At 39.6% G+C, this 18,146-nt stretch overlaps 2 protein-coding genes across 6 annotated transcripts in view; both read right to left on the bottom strand.

The window, feature by feature from the left end:
• Window positions 1-306: 306 nt before the first annotated feature.
• Window positions 307-7,240, bottom strand: LOC129188898 (RING finger protein 223). 2 transcript variants are annotated; one of them, XM_054790045.1, is made up of 3 exons: window positions 7,193-7,240; window positions 6,864-7,133; window positions 307-1,541 (listed from the first exon to the last, which is right to left on the bottom strand). In XM_054790045.1, the coding sequence occupies exon 3, from the start codon at window positions 1,464-1,466 to the stop codon at window positions 735-737; it is 732 nt and encodes a 243-aa protein (XP_054646020.1). In that variant the 5' UTR covers window positions 1,467-1,541; window positions 6,864-7,133; window positions 7,193-7,240; the 3' UTR covers window positions 307-734. The 2 variants fall into 2 exon arrangements, with proteins under 2 accessions (XP_054646020.1, XP_054646012.1); XM_054790037.1 differs by having other exon boundaries at window positions 6,864-7,213.
• Window positions 7,241-12,260: 5,020 nt separating this feature from the next.
• dennd2c (DENN/MADD domain containing 2C) overlaps window positions 12,261-18,146 on the bottom strand; it is a 45,527-nt gene continuing 39,641 nt past the window's right edge. The window contains exons 13-19 of one of the 4 annotated variants that reach the window (XM_054789956.1): window positions 16,239-16,387; window positions 15,954-16,131; window positions 15,101-15,142; window positions 14,870-14,978; window positions 14,233-14,549; window positions 14,067-14,153; window positions 12,261-12,863 (exon numbers count right to left, since the gene is read on the bottom strand). In XM_054789956.1, coding sequence (XP_054645931.1) covers window positions 14,076-14,153; window positions 14,233-14,549; window positions 14,870-14,978; window positions 15,101-15,142; window positions 15,954-16,131; window positions 16,239-16,387 — 873 coding nt within the window. In that variant the 3' untranslated portion in view covers window positions 12,261-12,863; window positions 14,067-14,075. Of the gene's footprint in view, window positions 12,864-14,066; window positions 14,154-14,232; window positions 14,550-14,869; window positions 14,979-15,100; window positions 15,143-15,953; window positions 16,132-16,238; window positions 16,388-16,426; window positions 17,429-18,146 lie in introns of those variants that run through there. The other 3 variants (XM_054789975.1, XM_054789966.1, XM_054789984.1) reach the window with 3 other exon arrangements.

Genomic DNA, 18,146 nt, shown 5'->3' with positions numbered 1-18,146 from the left:
ATCCTTGCACACCCACTTGATGGATGATGTAGAGGACAGTGGAGACATGCACCGGTCCACATGACTTGAGTTTCACTTGAGTTAGGTTTTTGCTTCCTTTTGCCATTGAAGGCCGATATCATTCTTTCATGACGTCAGGGTAAACATGGCGAACACGTGACACAACCAGGAAGTGAGGAAGGCTAGACTGAACATCTGAATTCAAAAGGCAGCTTCACAACTTGAGGAGGAGCCTCTGAACTTCTGGCCTTCGTCGACCGTGGTATGTGGTACGTATACTACATGTCCTGACTTTAGGGACACCCTGTTGGGATTATTTCGACATTTTTAACATTTTGTATTATGCTTTTTAAAAGGATATCAACCATGAAAATGCATTTTTTTCTTTTTTCTTTTTATTTTTTTACTAAATTTCCATTATTGTTAGAATTAATATCATCCACCCATAGCACTTTACTTTTTTTTCTCACTTCATTTATTCATCAAACAATGTTCGACCAAAGACAATTTCAAATCTGTAGCAATGTTGATTTATGGTGCAACTATTAAGATGTAGCTTGTAGAAAAATAGAAATGAAGTTGCAGCTAAAAGCGGAGCCTCGTATGCGGCCTTAGTGTGTTTTCTGCCTGCCACTAGAGGGAGCTGTGGGGACTTGTAGTTGGTGAGACTCAGTCCTTCACAAAGAGAGATGCAAACTATGTACAGTCCAGTCCAGTCCAGGCAGGCTTAGTGTTTATTGAGTCAGAGCTGGAGGCCTGGTGAGCTGGTTGAAAACGCGCATTGTGGGGGTGGTGGCTGTGCGGTTGGGTCGTACCATCTGCATACACCTCATGTTCCCTGTGCTAAACATGCACTGCAGCGGCCACAGCACTACCACCACCAGCAGCACCATCAGCATCACAAACAGCACCATCCTCTTCCAGTCCGCCAGCTGGTGCAGCAGCCCGACACTGTGTGGCGGGCTCCGGATGGGGGCGCCACTTGCCACCTTGGTAGCCCCAATGTCGATGCAGACGCACAAGGCGCTGAGACTATCGGATGCCGGCCTGGAGCTTTTGTAGCACAGCTTCTCACCCTCCAGCCACACTGGCTCCTCCTGCTGCTGGTGGCTGGGCAGCTTGTGCAGCATGTCGTGGTTGGTTGGCAGGGACGGGGGCCCGCCATCGGGCAAGGCGGTGCTCTGGCGGCAGAAAGGGCAGAAGACGTGCGGTGTAGTGCCTGCCTCGCCCGTTTCTGCCGCCATGATGTCATGCTCTGCCGGTGAGATGGCCATGAGGCGGGAGAGGCACTCCAGGCAGAAAGTGTGGCTGCAGGCTAGCAGTTTGGGGGTCTTGAAGACATTGTCATAGGTGTTGTAGCAGATGGGACACTCCAGCTGGCTCACCGTGGACATCTTCTTCTGGGGGTCACCCCCAGGTTCCTGGCCGGCGCCCTGCATGTGCCAAACCTGCGGCAACTGATCCATCTATCTTTGGATTACAGTCCAAAACTACAGTGTCGTGTCCACCTGCGCACTCTTATGTCCTGCTGCTGCTGTGCCCTGAAGACATCAAATGAAGGAGATGTTTTTAATGGGGTTTTGGCCATGAGACTCGACAGTTCACTTGATTTATGTCGCTATGCCTGCTAGCTAGCAGATAGCATTTTGGTGGGAAAAAGCTAGTTGTTCATGACATGTATTTTATACTTAATACAAAAAGTAACATTTTTGTGTACACATCTAGTCTTAATGTATGTGTGTGCACGTGTGCGTGTGTCTCGGACTTCTGTCCCGACCACCTCTCCCTGCTCTTTCACCGCTTGGTTGGTCAGTGTAGTCCGTCTTGTTAGCATGAATGGCCTATGCTCATTTTGTACCGGTGTTTCAGCCACGTGACGCAAAAATTCCGCTGATCTACACCACTGCACCTGCTAGCTAGCAGATAGCATTTTGGTATTATAGCATTACATATTTATATTTAATACAGAAAACACAACACTCATTTCCTTTAGTGTCTCTCTGACTTTCTCTGTTTTTTCACTCCTAACTAGGGCAGTGTAGCCTTCTGCCTCGTTAGCTTGATTATGCACATTTTCAAATTGTATCAACCTTGCAACAACTCAGAGACACAATTCAATTGATGGTGCTGTGCCTGCTAGCTATAGCTATTTCTATTAAGCCTGAGATTCACTATATTACGTATACTATCGACTTGTCTGTGCGCTTTAGGATAATGATGTTAGAAACGTTCAGTACCAAGACTTCAACCTTTCAAGTCGCTCAAAAATGATAATGACGGCCACAGACCGTAATGTAACTTAACGAAGGTCAGGGATGCACACAAGTCAAAGAACTACAGGGTTAATGCAGGCCTTGCCATGGCGACAGTTTGACCCTGGAACGGATTATTTCTATTTCATAATCGATAGATCCCAGAAGGATCCATACAGCAGAAACATGCTCCGACCGTCCTGTATTTGAATTGCTTTCTGATGCTTTCTTTCCAGCAGGTGTTCCTCCTCCGTCTCTGTGAATGCTGAGCGTTACACAAAGTCCCCGCTTGTTCCCGCTTGTATCTCTCCATCTATCCTTGGAATTCCTACACCCTGCTCCCTCTTTTTTCTCCGCATTTTACAAATAATATGCAACATCCCATTTTATCAGGTAGTTAACTGCTGAAGTCCATCGAGATAAAATTGGACTTTTTGTGACAGCGTGTCGTTTATTAGCGCAAAAATATAAACAGCCCGGGGACGATTGGCGTGTGATGCAAAGTGTTGTCAAACAGTTAAATATTTACTCACTTGCTTCTGATTGTGATGTACGGGGTGGTGCGGATCTGAAGGGAAACGAATATCTAAGATCATGGCCGTGCAATGTAAGAATCAACCTGATGGCAGTTTGAGCCACGCTGTGTTCCTTCTCACCAATAACGTACGATAAGTCATTTACAGGTCATGCCCTCTTCAAAGGTTTGAACAAACCAGTGGTTAGTCGAACCTGCATTACGGTCTTCAGCCTCCAGGGGACCTCGCCAAACAGGTTTACCCTTCTCGTCCAGCATTGGAAACAAAACATGAGTTTATATGACTTTGATGTTTTTTCGCAATTAAACGTGTCTGGGGTTGTTTGGCTGGAACAGGTCACACCCGGCAATGTGTGAACAACATAGCGGGTTTTTGTTCCTTTCTCCTTTCCTATTCACAGTGCTTTTCCAGCTAATTGTACATACATACAGTACATTTGTTTCATATTCTGTCCTTGGTTTGGCTTCTTCATACTATTACAAATATATCAGACATACCAAAAAGCCCTACAAAAGTAACCTTTTTACTGTGCTCAACATAAAGAACGCCACTACAGTAGACGCCCCTACAACGTAAATAATCCGTTCCGAGAACGTTTATGTTATAGGGTTTACGTTATACGAAGCGTAAAATACATGTAAATAGCCTAATCCGTTCCAAGATCTTCCCAAACTCACCACCTTTGGCCCTTCAAAATATTCAAGAAGAGATTTCAATGCGTTCGAACTAGTTTAAGGGCGACTATGATGAGGAAGGGAGGTTGAAGGGAGAAGCCTGTCTCTCACACAAAGTCACGTACGTGCTGTATAAGTCAGCCAATGAGATGAGAGCATAGGCGGTGCCCCGATAATCAGCCAATGAGATGAGAGCATAGGCGGTGTCCCGATAATCAGCCAATGAGAGCGTGAAGCGTCAGAAGGCGTCACCATGTTAGTCATGGAAAATGTTTCCCTCTCTGTTGCGCGAGCTATTCAAATCGAATTTCTGAACTTGACGCTTTACGTTATATGGAATTTCTTACGTAATACGATGCAAAAACTTTACATAAATTCTTTACGTTCAGTGGAATTTACGTAAAAGGAGGTTTACGTTATGCGAGGTACTACTGTATTTCACAATCTGCAAATTTCGCCTTCTTCTTTGTCGTCCCCTTCGCCATCATTCCCTCAATGACAGTTCAACACGTGACCCTTAAAAGCATCAGCAATATTGGCCATTTTTGGGAGGAGAAGTGGGATGACCGGTTGGAGCTCTAGTACGTACAATTGGTGGTGGGGCCGTGTGGGATTTACAGTGACAAGACTTTTAGAGATTTGAATATTTTCTTCCTTCTACAGTGGTGTTTCCCCTCATTAGGGTTGCTGGAGCCTATCCCAGCTGACTTGAGGCAGGACACAGGGCACATATAGACAAACAACCATTCACACTCACATTCATACCTATGGACAATTTAGAGTCTCCAATTAACCTAACATGCATGTTTTTGGAATGTGGGAGGAAACCGGAGTACCCGGAGAAAACCCACACACGCACGGGGAGAACATGCAAACTCCACACAGAAATGCCCAATGGAGATTCAAACCCAGGTGTTCCCGATCTCCTGACTGTGTGGCCAACATGCTAACCACTAGGCCACCGTGCTTGAATATTTTCTTGTGCATGTAAATTCAGATTTTGTGAGTACGCGATGTTTTGAGATGGAATCCATGCCCACTTTTATAAATGAGGGTCCGGGACAGTCTACTTGAGGCATTTCCTACACGGCAATGTTTTTAACCAAAAAGAGATTCAACCGTTTCGGCTAATTTATTTGACAAAAATGATCATTTTTGCCTCAAATCATTTATGTGTAAACACTGACAATAGTTTAATGTGCCATAGCGTCACAATGAAAAACAGCAACGGGTCGGGAACCACAGACAAAATTCCAAAGTACAACATGGAAAGGTAATTAAAAGAGCAGTTTCGGATTGAAGTTCAGCTCCGTTATTTGGAACCTCACTCAACAGCTTTATAGTTTTCATTCAGCATTGCAAAATACTACTTCAAAATGTTTTGAGCCAACAAATGATATTTCCTGTGGTATAACAAGTGTCTATGAACAATGATACAAATTCTCATTAGTCTCATTACATATTTATGGCAAATTATAAACCAGACAAATTCTAAATGTAATGTTTCCTTCCAAAGCTACATGGCCACCAACTGAGCTGGCATGCATATTACAGCATTTTTAGCTCTTAGGAAAGAGTTGACTTAGTTGTTTGTAAACAAAACATTCGAGTACATTTACTAGATTGTTGTTGTGTAAATGTAAACAAAAACTTGCAACAATGTATCCCGTAACAAGAATTGATGATTATATTGGAATATTTCGGGTCTCTGTTCTGCTTATGAGGTTATGATATTTGTAAAGGGAAGAAGACAACGGGAGTCCAGTTAAGTTCCGGCAAGGCTGGTGTAACTGTGTAAATAACAACACTGGCTTTTGTTGTCCCAAGCCAATCAGGTGAAAGCAGTCGTGATGGCAACGTTGGAAGCGGGTCTATGAACACACAGCCTGTTAGAAATACACACTCACTGGACACATTAGGTACACTGAGCGCACAATCATATTGAAATCTAATACGAAAATTCTCCCTTTACAAAGACAATGGGATGTGTTGATTGAAGAATGGGTTTATTATGTATTGTGGTTATACTTTCCACGACATACGCGCTTGGGTCTTTTGTATTTGGACCTCATGTACGTGTACCTCAAATGTACTCCTTTGCGAGCGTTTTGGAGCGTTTTCGTCTTACAGTCTGCCCCACAAGCTTGTTTACGCATGTGCAACAACCTGCAGAACGACACGAGGCCCACTGTGCAGAGATGCGGAATGGGGTTGCAAATATTTAAAAATGTTGAATGCTATTGACTCAAGGTGGCACGCAGCTACAAGAAAGATTCTATTTGGGTTGAACAGTACACAAGCTCAGTCAAATATTAACTCCCAGAATAGCACAAGATTTAACCGCCCTGGAGGAATAACTGCTTTATCACCTGCACGTGTTTGTTTGTTTTACCTGTGCTACTGACCTACAGACAATGGCATACACGTTTCTTTGTTATCTCAGCACAACCGTCGGTTCAACCGCTACAGTGGTGGTCCTTGCCTTTTTTTTCTATAATTGTTATCACAATGTCCTTTTAAAAAAAAAAAAAAAATTTTATATTACTTAGTTGAATTGTATGTAATTTCCTATTACAACTTCAGTAAACATTATTTCCTTCCGCACTATTCATTTATTATATCGTTTTTGTTTTATCACTTTAATTTATTTATATTATAGCTATACATGTAATTATTTACACAATTAGTATGATTATCCCTCACTTGTAATAATTAGTACCATTATACTGATTTATTATTTATTAATTATGTATTTTTATTTTATTGAATAAAATACCATATACCAAATATTAATACTATTTTTCATTTACATTGTATTAATTTGTTTTAGTTAAATTGTATAATTTATTCGAGGATAATTTATTCAATAATTGCCTCAACAAATTATTAGTAGTAGTAGTATAGCTATATTTGATGTATTTTTATTGATCAACTTTTTTTTGCCCTAAATGATTATTTTATTATTATTATTATTATATACCGTATTTAATTTAGCATTGAATCACCACTCCATTACAAAAACACACTACACTAACAAAACCTCGCACTTTGGAAACAACGACAAAGTGGTAACCCAAGCGCCCCCTGCTGGAGGTTTTGGCGGATACCGTACAGCATTTTGCTTCCAGTATATTGCACTGTTTGTACAGCATGTGCTAACAAGCTATATCCCATCTGAAATACTGCTTTGTAATTTGATTATTAGCAGTATGGGACATACTTGGTTTCTCGTACAACTATAAAAAGGTAGCCAAATATGAGAAACAGTTCTAACGCAGCCTGAAAAGTGAGCAGTATTGTCTTTGAATGGATTTTGAAAAATATTTTTTAGCTACAGCTTTTGCACAGCAGCAAAGTGCTGATAAAAGCACCTTTAAAAAGACATGAGTCGGATGTTTTACCTGTTGTCCTCTTTGTGTCCCTCAGGGACAATGAAGCAGCATGTTTTGTTTTCTTGAAGGCGTTTTCTTAGTGTTATAGTCCTGTTGCACACGCAATAGTCCACGTCCGCAAGCTCCCCTCCTGACGTTCCTGCTTTAGCGCCGCTGTCTTTTTGTGTGTCTTTGTGTCCTGCTATCACCTTGTCTGCTCCGTCAACTCCCCTTTTAGCACTTCATGCAAATCACTCCAAACTCTGTTCCGTCCTTCAGGAGGGGGGAGGAGGAAGACTCCTAAAAGAAATAGACAATTGTTTCCCCACATACCATCACCTGCAGTATACCCCCCTTACCTCACAAGGAAGTTCATTCATCTTTACGTTAACGGCTGGAAACCCTTCAAGCATCGATCAATATCATTACACTAAACTTTCAAGAAGTCTATAATACATTATTAATAGCAATGATAGAAGAACACAAGCATCTTTATTTCATTATTATTATTATTTAAGATGTATTATTGAGAACGCTATGATTGTTGTGTTCCTTTGAACAAAGCTCATACTGTCGGTACACTTGGTGGCTTGCACCCAATCAGTATTTCCCATTTTACGTCATCAGTTATGTATTTGACTTCCCTGTGACTATTTGTTATTTATTTGTTATTTATTTTGCATTTCAATTGGATGCCTTTTTCTTTTACAACCTCAGTAAGAATTTTTTTTTGTCCGGGATATTCTGTTGTTATGTATCAGTCTCGTTTTATCAAGTACTAGAGTTTAGAAAAAGAATCCTTTTACTCAATATTATTGTACAGTATGTTTATGTCTTTCATTTTAATTTGATGATTTAATGGTCGGTATGTTGCTAATGTTACGAGAATAAGGCTATAATATGAGAACGAAATAGCAGTTTTCAAGTAAAAGTTTGCAATGTTAGGAGAAAAAAGTAATCTTATTTTAATTGTAATGTTTAGAAAATCATCAGAATGCTACGAGAAAAAAACATTTTAGCGAACAGAGTAGATTTTTGGAGAAAAAAGTCGTAATAACATAGTCATGGTATTGTAAGAAATAAGTCTTTTTTGGGGAAAAAAATGTAATATTAGAAGAATAAAGCTGGAATATTGTGAGAATAAAATCAGATTTTTAAATCCATATTTTTTAAAGAAGACTTTGAGAAAATTGTAACGTTATTAGAATACAATCTTTTTTTTTTCTTTTTACTGGTAATGTTAAAAATATAGTCAAAAAGTTGTAATGTTGCGTGTTGCATTATATTTCTGAGGCAAACAAATCGTAATGGTAACGCTATTTTTAGAGGAAAAAAGGCTTACTAGTTGCAATTTTAGAAGAAATCCATTTTAAAACTGTAAAAGCAATAAAACGGTAACATCTGATTTTACTAGTAGAATCATATTTTGAAAAATAGCCATAATGCAACAAAAGTTTGAGAAAAAAGTCCGTTTTAAACATATTTTTCAAGAAAAAAAGCGCAACATGAGTTGCAATGTTAGAAGAATGAAATCTTTTTTTTAAAGATATTTACAAGAATAAAGTTGTAATATCTGATTTTACTGAAAAAAATATTTTTCTTGTTTTTTTATGTTGCACAAATAAAGTCGTAAGTACTACAACAAAGTCGTAAAGTTATCTTACGTGATGACAAATGAGATGTTATTTTTTTTAAGTTAGGCTACAACATAAAAATCACAATTTTACATCCCATTTCTTGATAAGACATATAATATTAAGAGAATATTAACGCCTTAAATGACAAATGAAGCCGTATTTCATAGAAAAATGACAAGAGAATAAAGTTGTAATATTATGGAGATGAACTCATACACAACCGGTCAAAAGTTTGAGAACAATTTCTGATGTCCTGGAAATAAACAAACACGCTGGTTACACTCCAGATGATGTCCCAGAAAGACACAAGACGTTATGGTCGTTGTTGTTGGAGCCCACACACACCTACTTGTACTCAACTATGTACCGTATATAGATTATTTTTAAATACGTTGTAAAATGTAAATATTTTTTTTTAATAATAAATAATCCTTTGTCCCTACAATATAGCATTTTCGCTTTCTAAAGCCGTTATAAACGCTAGTACTGTAAACCGTACATGTAACTATTAAGTGGAATAGATGAACAGGAGTACAATAATTGACTTCTGAATCTTTACATTTAAGGCAGAGGAAATTCATGACACCAACAGCAGTTTCGGCACATTATTAACACGCATGGGTAAAAAAACACCAACTGTGTTTCCATATGATCCTCCATAGCTGGAGTGTATACACTGTACGCTACCACTCAAAGGTTTGACAGCACTCCAGTCTCTCTGGAGGAAAAAGCTACATTTTAAGTGTTAAGTTGGTCTGTCTCTCTTCCATTGTTAATTCCCTTTTTTCTTGCCATTTTTGCAGATACAAATGACTTTCTCCAGTACAATGCTGTTCAACTGATGTTCATGAGGGTATAGTACCACAGTGTGTTCTGAACACTGTTTTTATGCAGACAGAGGAGGTAGTAAGTACTCCAGAACTTGGAACACCTGTAGGAATTAGTTGCACCAACTAGCAAGGCTTGATCAACCTCCATTTCTGCACAACACCTTTAAATTGTTGACCCATTTTGTGGTGTCTGAACAGTCCTTTTTGGATAATTCTGAAATCCACATTTTTTAATTTTAGGTACCCTTTTTTTTTTTTAACCTGTGGCACTTCACCCCTTACCTTTGTACCATTTCAAGCTATTCATTGGACTTCAACGCCTTGGAGTTCAATAAAGAACTGGAAAAATTGGGGTGTTCTAAAACTTTTGACCAGTAGTGTATTTTTGGAGAAAAAAATAATTTTGAACAAAATAAGTCTGAATATTGCAAGAGTTAAAGCATTTTTGGACAAAATACCATATTTTTGCGACCATAAGGCATTAAAAGGCGCAGTCTCAGTTCCGGGTGCTATTTCTGTATTTAACACATACACAAGGCGCACCGTGTTATTGGGCACAGGCATGGTCAAACATAGGCTAGCTTAAAACATATGGTAGCATGCATGCAAGTGCTAGTGTATGTTTTTAAAAAGGCAGCGGGAGCAAAACAGAGTTCGGTTGTACTTTATTGAAGTATTTAACAATGTACTCACGTTATTCTTCCACAAATCCATCAAAGTCCTCATCTTCAAATGGAAGACTTTTAAGTGCGCCTTATGGTCGTGAAAATACAGTAGTCCTCAGCCATAATGTTATGACAATAAAATCAATCATCAATTTTGCGAAAGTAAAATCAGAAATATATATTTTTATGTGCTATTTTTTTCTCCGTACAATTTGTAATATTCCGAGAAAATTAAAGCCTAAGTATTGAAACAATTAAATAAACATTTCTGAGATTAAACTTGGAACGCAAAAAGAAAAAAGTTTTAATATTACAAGAAAAACACTCCAAAAAAAGTTGTTGGGGTTAGGAAGTCTTATTACAGCCAATTTGATGTGATGATGGTGTTAACTTCATCATAACCTGCAGTCATGGAAAAAATGATTACCGTATACCACTCTTGGTCCATTTCAATGCCTGGTACAACTAAAGGTACATTTGTTTGGACAAATATAATGATGGCAACAAAAATAGCTGAAATGTTTTTGTGAGAACAATGTAAGAACTGAAGTGATTTTGGTTATCAAGAAAACCATAGAAATGGCTAAATATCAGCTCTTAATTAAACTAAAGAAACGAGGTGGCCTAATGCCTTTACAGGAGCTAATGAACATACTGGAGGTGTAATCGTGTGTCAGGTAAAAGTCGTGTTCAAGTACGTAGATGGAGGTACTCAAATGTATTGAAGAGAGTACCTTCAGTTCCTGGTAATCACTAATAGCTTAGATTCATTATAGGTAGCATGGAAGTGTACACTCACACGTGGGTTATTTAGTAACCTTAAGGTCAAATCTTGCAGTCTCATCCGGTATCAGTAAAGTCATGTTTTACTGCACTGTGTCACAGCCCCTTTGGGGAAGATGACGAAAATAACGTCTGCTATTCCTCTTCCTGGAATATCACCACCAATATTTATCAAACATTCAGTAAACGTAATTCAAGTCAAGTCAATATGGGGAGGATACACGTGACTTGTTTGCAGGAAGGCTGTAAAATGACCTCATGTCACTTTGCGAAGCACACGATGACTAAATGTGCTGGAACAGCCGTCACTGGTCATTATTTGTTATTAGTTGACACAGGGTTACAATTACGGTTATCTTAGGTTTAGAGTTAAGGTTTTGGTTAGTGTTCGGGTTAAGGTTGGGTAGGGTTTGGGCTTGGGTTTTAGGGTTAGGGTTGGGGCTAGGATAGAGTTAGGGTTTCCCCTAATTAGAGTGATGTTTGAGGTTAGGTTAGTTAGTTTTTTTTTTGTTTTTAAGTTAACCCTCCCCTTATCCGTAATCATAAACCTAGCACCAACTCTAAAACCTAACCTTAACCCAAGATACTGAATAGCCTCAACCCTAAACAAAACCCTCATCCTAACAAAAACTCCAACCTGTACACGTACACCTCAGCCCTAGCACACTTGGGAGCAGTGTGCCTTGTTGTTGCAAAGGCTGGCTTCATGCGGACGCTACATCAACATGCTGTGATTATTTTACAGCGCATGAAATTGTGGCCTAGAAAGCAGTACAGCACAGTGGAGTAACAGGTAAACACAAATACTGTATGCCTTTACGAGCTAACAACTGTGTGGTTGAGGCCATCCACTTATCTTTATGGCTCGGCTGTTCACTCACGTTCTTTTCCGCATCAACTTTGACCCCTTGGCCCTGTGCTTTGTTGCTTCCACACAAGGAAGGATTTACTTCTCTTTCTAAAACCTTATCATTGCTCATAAGCCGTGTTTCCATCACTAACGTAGCATATATCATCAAGGAAGTATCACAATCAAATATTTGTTGATATGAAATATTCTGATATAGAGTTCACTAATACAATTACAGTTTATATGGGCAAATCTTCATATTTGATATTTAAGCTTCAGATAAATCACATTTAAATCCCTTTATATGAATTATTAGATTAATACATAATGAATTAATGTAATTGCAATTTGAGTTTATTATATACAGTATGTGACTGACTAGATCACACAATATATAACCAATTATTGTAATTATTTTAGATGTATTATTTTTCTAACTTTCTTATACATTATGCATACATTAAAGACTTACATATACAGTATATCTATATCTAGAAATATTGTTGTTATTATTATTAAAACTATCAATTATATATCAATCACATTTTTATATATCATTTTAAAAGTAAAAAAATAAATATTTCCTAAATATTTCTTTAATCTATGCTGAATGCTGAATTTCAATGTGATATGCAAAGTGCTAAATCTAGCAGCCAGCAAAATACGTACATAAAGCCCCAACTGCTACCTATTTTAATTTTGGGCGCATCCCAACAAAATGTAAATGCCAACAATGCTAATAGCTAGCATGCTAGCATTGTATGTATTGCATGTATTTATCCACAGTATATCTATGCGTGAGCTGTATGTATGCAGTTATATGTGAACATCTAAATGCTAACATTGTGCGTCTGCGTACTTTACTTTTAATAAAAGACAGCCATCAGGAAATCATTTACTGTCCATGGAGCCTGCTTATGCAGGACACCTCAGGATTTAATTTTAAAAACTGTCAAAATACTGTACAAGGGTTGTGAACAATATGCAAAGTAGGAGTATCAAAAAAATTATGTACAAATCCAGTTTAAATGGGAGGAAAGAGTGAGACTTACTGTGACAATAAATCTCCATTTTAACATTTTTGTACACGTGTTAGGAATTTGACATCACAATGTAAACAAAAGCTGAGGTTGACGAGTGAGGTCAATTACTATTTGTTGTAGCGAGTCCCATGATCTTTTTTTTTTTGTTTTTAAATGAACATTAGTCTTTAACCTACAAACTAAAATGTTTTCATTTCATTTGTAGAAGCTTCATCTTGTTTCCTGAAATAAGCAAAGAACAATCAAGTTAAGCAGGTAAGCAAGTACTTTTTCAACAATACCGTAAATACTCCAATTAAGGCCAAGTATTCCTGTAATTGTCGCGTGCATAGTCTACCAAAGCAAATAACCACCAGGGTCTTCCATTAGTGCCAAGTTAAAGGGATAGTTGGGATTTTGTTTGACATGAAGTTGTGTGACATCCCCATCAGCAGTGTAGTACATCAACATGACTTACGCCCCCTTTCTTTTAATTGGCCTCACCTGGCAAACTAATTATGACAGTCATCCGAGATTGATATGAGTAATCCAAAGAGCCCCAAGACACAATGCCATCCAGGAATTTCATTGAAAAACAAAAAAAATATATGTTTATGATACTAAAATCCTATTTGCATAATCATTTGGAGCACAGTGCATCTATCTCTGCATGTGCTTTAAAATGTGCTACTCAGCTGTTGGTGTGAAAGTCATGTGTGTTAAACTTGCTGTGCTGTTGTTTAAAATGAACTCATCAGTACTATTAATGCTGGCTGAGCAGTTTACTTCTTACCGCAATTACAACATTGGTTCTGTTGCTGCTGTGTTGTGCAATATACTCAAATAAATGACCAGGCGGTCAGAGAGAGCAAGGTTTAGCTTTCCACTTTCTCAAGCACTCCAAATGATCATTTTAAAAATGTGGGTATTATATATGAGATTACAGTACATCCCCACATATTCACCGATTTATTTTCTCTGTACTTTAATAGAAAGTAGCGTGATGGCACTATCTGCAGGGGCAGCGTGCGGAAGCTATGACTCCAGCAGAGGGAGCTGTCTCGCAAGTCAATTCACAGAATATTTTCTGCTTTGACAAGACGTGATGTGTAATTGCATGTTTTGTAAGTACAAGACTCTGTAGGCCTGTAATTCTTCCTTAATCTTTACAACTGAATTTAAAGTGTATTTAATAACAGAGGCATACTAGGCTTCAGAGTATCACACGGATTAAATCATTTTTAGGGGTATTAATGGGTGCATTCATTATTCATGGACTTTTGCAACTGGCTGGGGGTCTTGGAATGTCACCCTCCAAGAATCGTGGAGATGTACTGTATGGCAAGCTTCCAATTCACGCCCAGTCCTCTGTGTGGTTTAGATAAATATGCTGTAGGCCATGGCTATAATTAGAGTATTTATGGTAATAATAACAATAAGTCTTACCCAGTCCTTTCAGAAACTTGTTAACCCCGCTTGCTTCTGGCTCAGGAGAAGAGTCCAAATATTCAGCCACTCTGACTTCAAACAGTCCTACAGTAAAGCAACGCACATTTGCTCTTTTTCAGTTCCATTTGACTTCATGGGAATTGCTTATTTGACGAAGTGTCACCTCTCGCTGCGGCCTTGTGCAGCTCTTTGTCCTGAATGAAGCCAGCGAACATCTGCGAGTCCATGAAGAGTTGCAGGAACTGACGCACGCCGCGGGACGGGTGAGACTTGCGGAAGGTGTCTCGTTGAAGCTCCCTGATGCCTCCGGACGACTCGACCATGTGGAGAGGGTAGTGGCCCACCAGTTCCACAAAGAAGCGCACGAAGGCCTCTGACACCAGCGAGCACAGGTCCACCACCTCGCCTGGATGATTGCGACTTGCATGTAAGTGTGTGTGTGGGGGTGTGTGTGACTGGGAAGATGGACAGATGTTTCTACTGTGTGTGTATGAGAATAAACAGACTGTTTTACACCTCATGTATGTACGGGAATGGACAGATTGATTTTTACATTGTGTGTACACATTTGTGTTATGTGTGTATGAATAGCTACATTGACATAATGTGTATTGTATGTAAATGATTTGTATGGATTTACATTACACTATGTATTATATTATGCGTTTATGACAATGATAAGTCACAAACACACAATGCGTAATGTGACTGACAAACATGATTTTGTAGTACTTTTGTACAGACTTCCTTCTTAATTGACTCAAATAAAAAATAAAAATAAAGAAAAACTCAACACAGACCTTCAGTGACGTCTCCATCCTCCTGCCTCACAATGTCGTCTCTCTCCTCCAGAATCTGTTGCAGCGCCGCCTGTAGTTTACTGGGCAGGATGCAGTCCTCATCTCCCACCTGCACACCATCACAGCCAGCAATCATCAGACACACTGACATTATGTTCGTCATTCAACTTCCGTTAGCTGTGCTAAAAGAGCACTCCATCAATCCCACAGTACACAGTTTTGTTTACACACCTGAGTGACAAACTTGTCTACACACAGATCCACAATGAGCACCTGCAAAAACAAGACAGTCAACAGGAATCAGTCCCTTTCAAACATGAGATAAAGCTAAACAAAAGTAGAAAAACGGTACTCTTTGGCATCTTGAAGCTAAGCTGGAGTTTAAAAAAAATGTGTGGCCGGGGGGGCGGGGGAGGAGAGGACTTTGAATGTGCAAATGCTTTTTAATAATGAATAATATTTAAATATGTATATTCCATTTGCTTTTAAAAAAATACGTACAGTCCATATTTTAAAAAATGCTCATATTAGTTTGAAGTACAAAGAAAACCACTCTAAAATTTGATGTAATACTGTATATCATGTATTTTTTATATTTTCTCCACAAATATTTGGTATTAAACATATGTGGAGGGTTGTGTCAGGAAGTGCATCCAACATAAAAACTAAGCCAAAACAAATCATGCTGTGGCGCCCCCTAACGGGAACAAATTAGAATAAATATATATTTTGTTATTGTGATTTTCCAGTATCATGAAATGAAGTACTTGTACAATTGGGTCAAAACGAATGACGTTAGAAACACCACCACTGTGTTCACGTGTGAATGACATTCAGTATTGCACACATAGTGGCATAAGATGTCTCGGTAAATGTAATTACAGACATTAGCGCAAAACAGGAAGTATTTAGTTGAGGAGAGGTGTTCATTGAGGCATTCTGTCTGTTATCCACTATTTGAGGAATTATAGTATGTTTCGCTACCCACATTTTTAACATATAACCACCAAACATAATACAGTTAGAAGTAGAATAGACATTGAATAGAATAGAACAGTAGAATAGATATTGAGTTATGACTGACCTCCTCTATGGGGAGCTCCAGCACCTGCGGCAAGCAGGGGGACAGCACCCCGATGAGGAAGGGTGTCGGGGAGCAGCTGATGTCCAACATGCTGGCAGGAAGCACAGGCACAAAGGTGTGCTGCCAGGTGAACGGGTACAACAGTGCCAGCACTGCATGGCCGCAATGGGACAGCACACTGCAAGTCAATAGACAAAAAACAAAAACACTTTGAAGCCTATCCACCAAAGACATTTCTTTCAGCAAGAAGTGTAATTAAGAGCGAGTGAGTGAGAGGGGGTGCACCTGAGTTTGTCAGCAACAAAGATGACCCTCCTTTCAAGCAGCAGGGAGGCAAACACCTGCAGGAGCCTCCTCACACTCAGACACTGGAGCAAACTGTCAAAGTCCACATGCTCCAATCTGGAATCCACTGGACGACACAAAGTCAGCACCTGCAAACGACACATAGGACTACTAAATCTCATCTATCTTGGAATTCTTCAGGCTTCCAATCCACTGTTCATACCAGCAAAGCGTTTCAAAACGTCTGCCCTTTTGCACACTCAACACGGAATGTAAACACATGCACACATAACACAACATCAGTTTGTCCATTCACATAAACATAGCAGCATCACCATACACATTTATTCAGTTACATACACAAAATGTCACACCCTTTTCTATCCATTCACACACACACACACACACACACACACACACACGATATAAACATCTTTATACACGTAGGAGTATACTGCAAAAGTGGCTCAACCAACCCAGGCTTTGTGTTCATGATCCAGCTCAACAAAACCTAAATTCCCCAAACAGAATTAAACGGTACAGCGACGGTGGTTATCAACTTACTTTCACTAAGTCCGGTTCTCGGCTTTGTGCTCAGTGTGTGTTAACATAAAAGGGCGCATTGGGCGTCATGTTATTCTACATCCACGCAAAGCGATCCCTGCGGGTGTATTTTACACAACATGAGCAAGTAATTATTATGGAGCGTTAGGAGGAGTTCAAAATCATTGTCGTTGTCATTGTCAAAAAGCAACACGGTCGCCTCCAATAATAATAATACATTTAATTTGTACGCACCTTTCTAAAAACCGAAGAACACTGAACATGACACAGATAAAACAACAAAGGATAAAAACAATATAAACAAGTCAGAGGGAGTATGCAATTTTGAACAGATGAGTTTTGAGTCTGGATATGGTGCTGGGGCAGGCAGAGGGCACAGTGAGGTGAATGGAGGAGGATCTGAGGGAGTGAGCTGGAGTGGCAATGGGGAGGAGATCAGTCAAGTGTGGAGGGTTGTAGTTGTGCATGGCCTTGAAGGTGTGTAAGAGGAGTTTGTACTCTATTCTCTGCTGGACTGGGAGCCCGTGAAGTTGCTGGAGGATGGGGGTGATGTGATGAAATGAGGCGGTTCTGGTTAAAATCCGGGCAGCAGAGTTCTGGACCATTTGAAGTTTATGGAGGGACTTCTGGGGAGACCAAAAAGGAGAGGGTGATTTGCAGTAGTTAATGCGAGAAGTGACTAAGCTATGGGTAAGGATGGAGGCAGCATGGACAGTGAGGGAAGGGCTTAGATGATTAACGTTGCAGAGGTAAAAGTAAGCAGCTCGAGTGATGCTGTTGATGTGAGATTTATATGAAAGTTGACTATCCAGGATGACACCCAGACTCTTAACCTGAGGGGAGGGGGAGACGGAGGAGCTGTCGATGGTGAGGGTGAAACTGTGAGAGGAATTCGGTTTTGTCACTGCTGAGTTTGAAGACGTTTGTGGTGAATCAGGATTTGATTTCAGACAGACAGGAGGTAAGGAAGGAGGGAGTGAGTATAAAGTTCGGTTTAGTGGAGAGGCAGAGCTGAGTGCCATCAGCAAAGCAGTGGAATTGGATATTGAGCCTGTGGAAGACATTGCCAAGGGGAAGGGGGTATATGATGAAAAGAAGGGGCCCCAGGACGGAGCCCTGAGGCACACCTGTAGTGACAGTGGAGAGGTTGGACTTGAAGGACTTGAGCTGTATAGACAATAGCGTGAGGGAGGACAGGAACTGTCCTTTCATGTCTGAATGATGTCTATATTGTTTTCATATTTTACAGATCTCAATAATACAATGTGTGTGTGTGTCTGTGTGGTTCATTGACAGCGAGTCTGAGTGTGCGCAGGCTGTAAATGTTCTGTTTTTTTTTTTGGT

Source organism: Dunckerocampus dactyliophorus, chromosome 1, assembly GCF_027744805.1.
Source record: "Dunckerocampus dactyliophorus isolate RoL2022-P2 chromosome 1, RoL_Ddac_1.1, whole genome shotgun sequence".
NCBI classification, from domain to species: Eukaryota; Metazoa; Chordata; class Actinopteri; order Syngnathiformes; family Syngnathidae; genus Dunckerocampus; species Dunckerocampus dactyliophorus.
The sequence above is the reverse complement of the archived record's forward strand: the minus strand, read 5'-3'. Positions and strand labels throughout refer to the sequence as shown.

What these genes read in the sequence shown, in the direction of transcription:
- LOC129188898 (XM_054790045.1), bottom strand. Translation starts at nt 1,466, where the DNA reads ATGGATCAGTTGCCGCAGGTTTGGCACATGCAGGGCGCCGGCCAGGAA.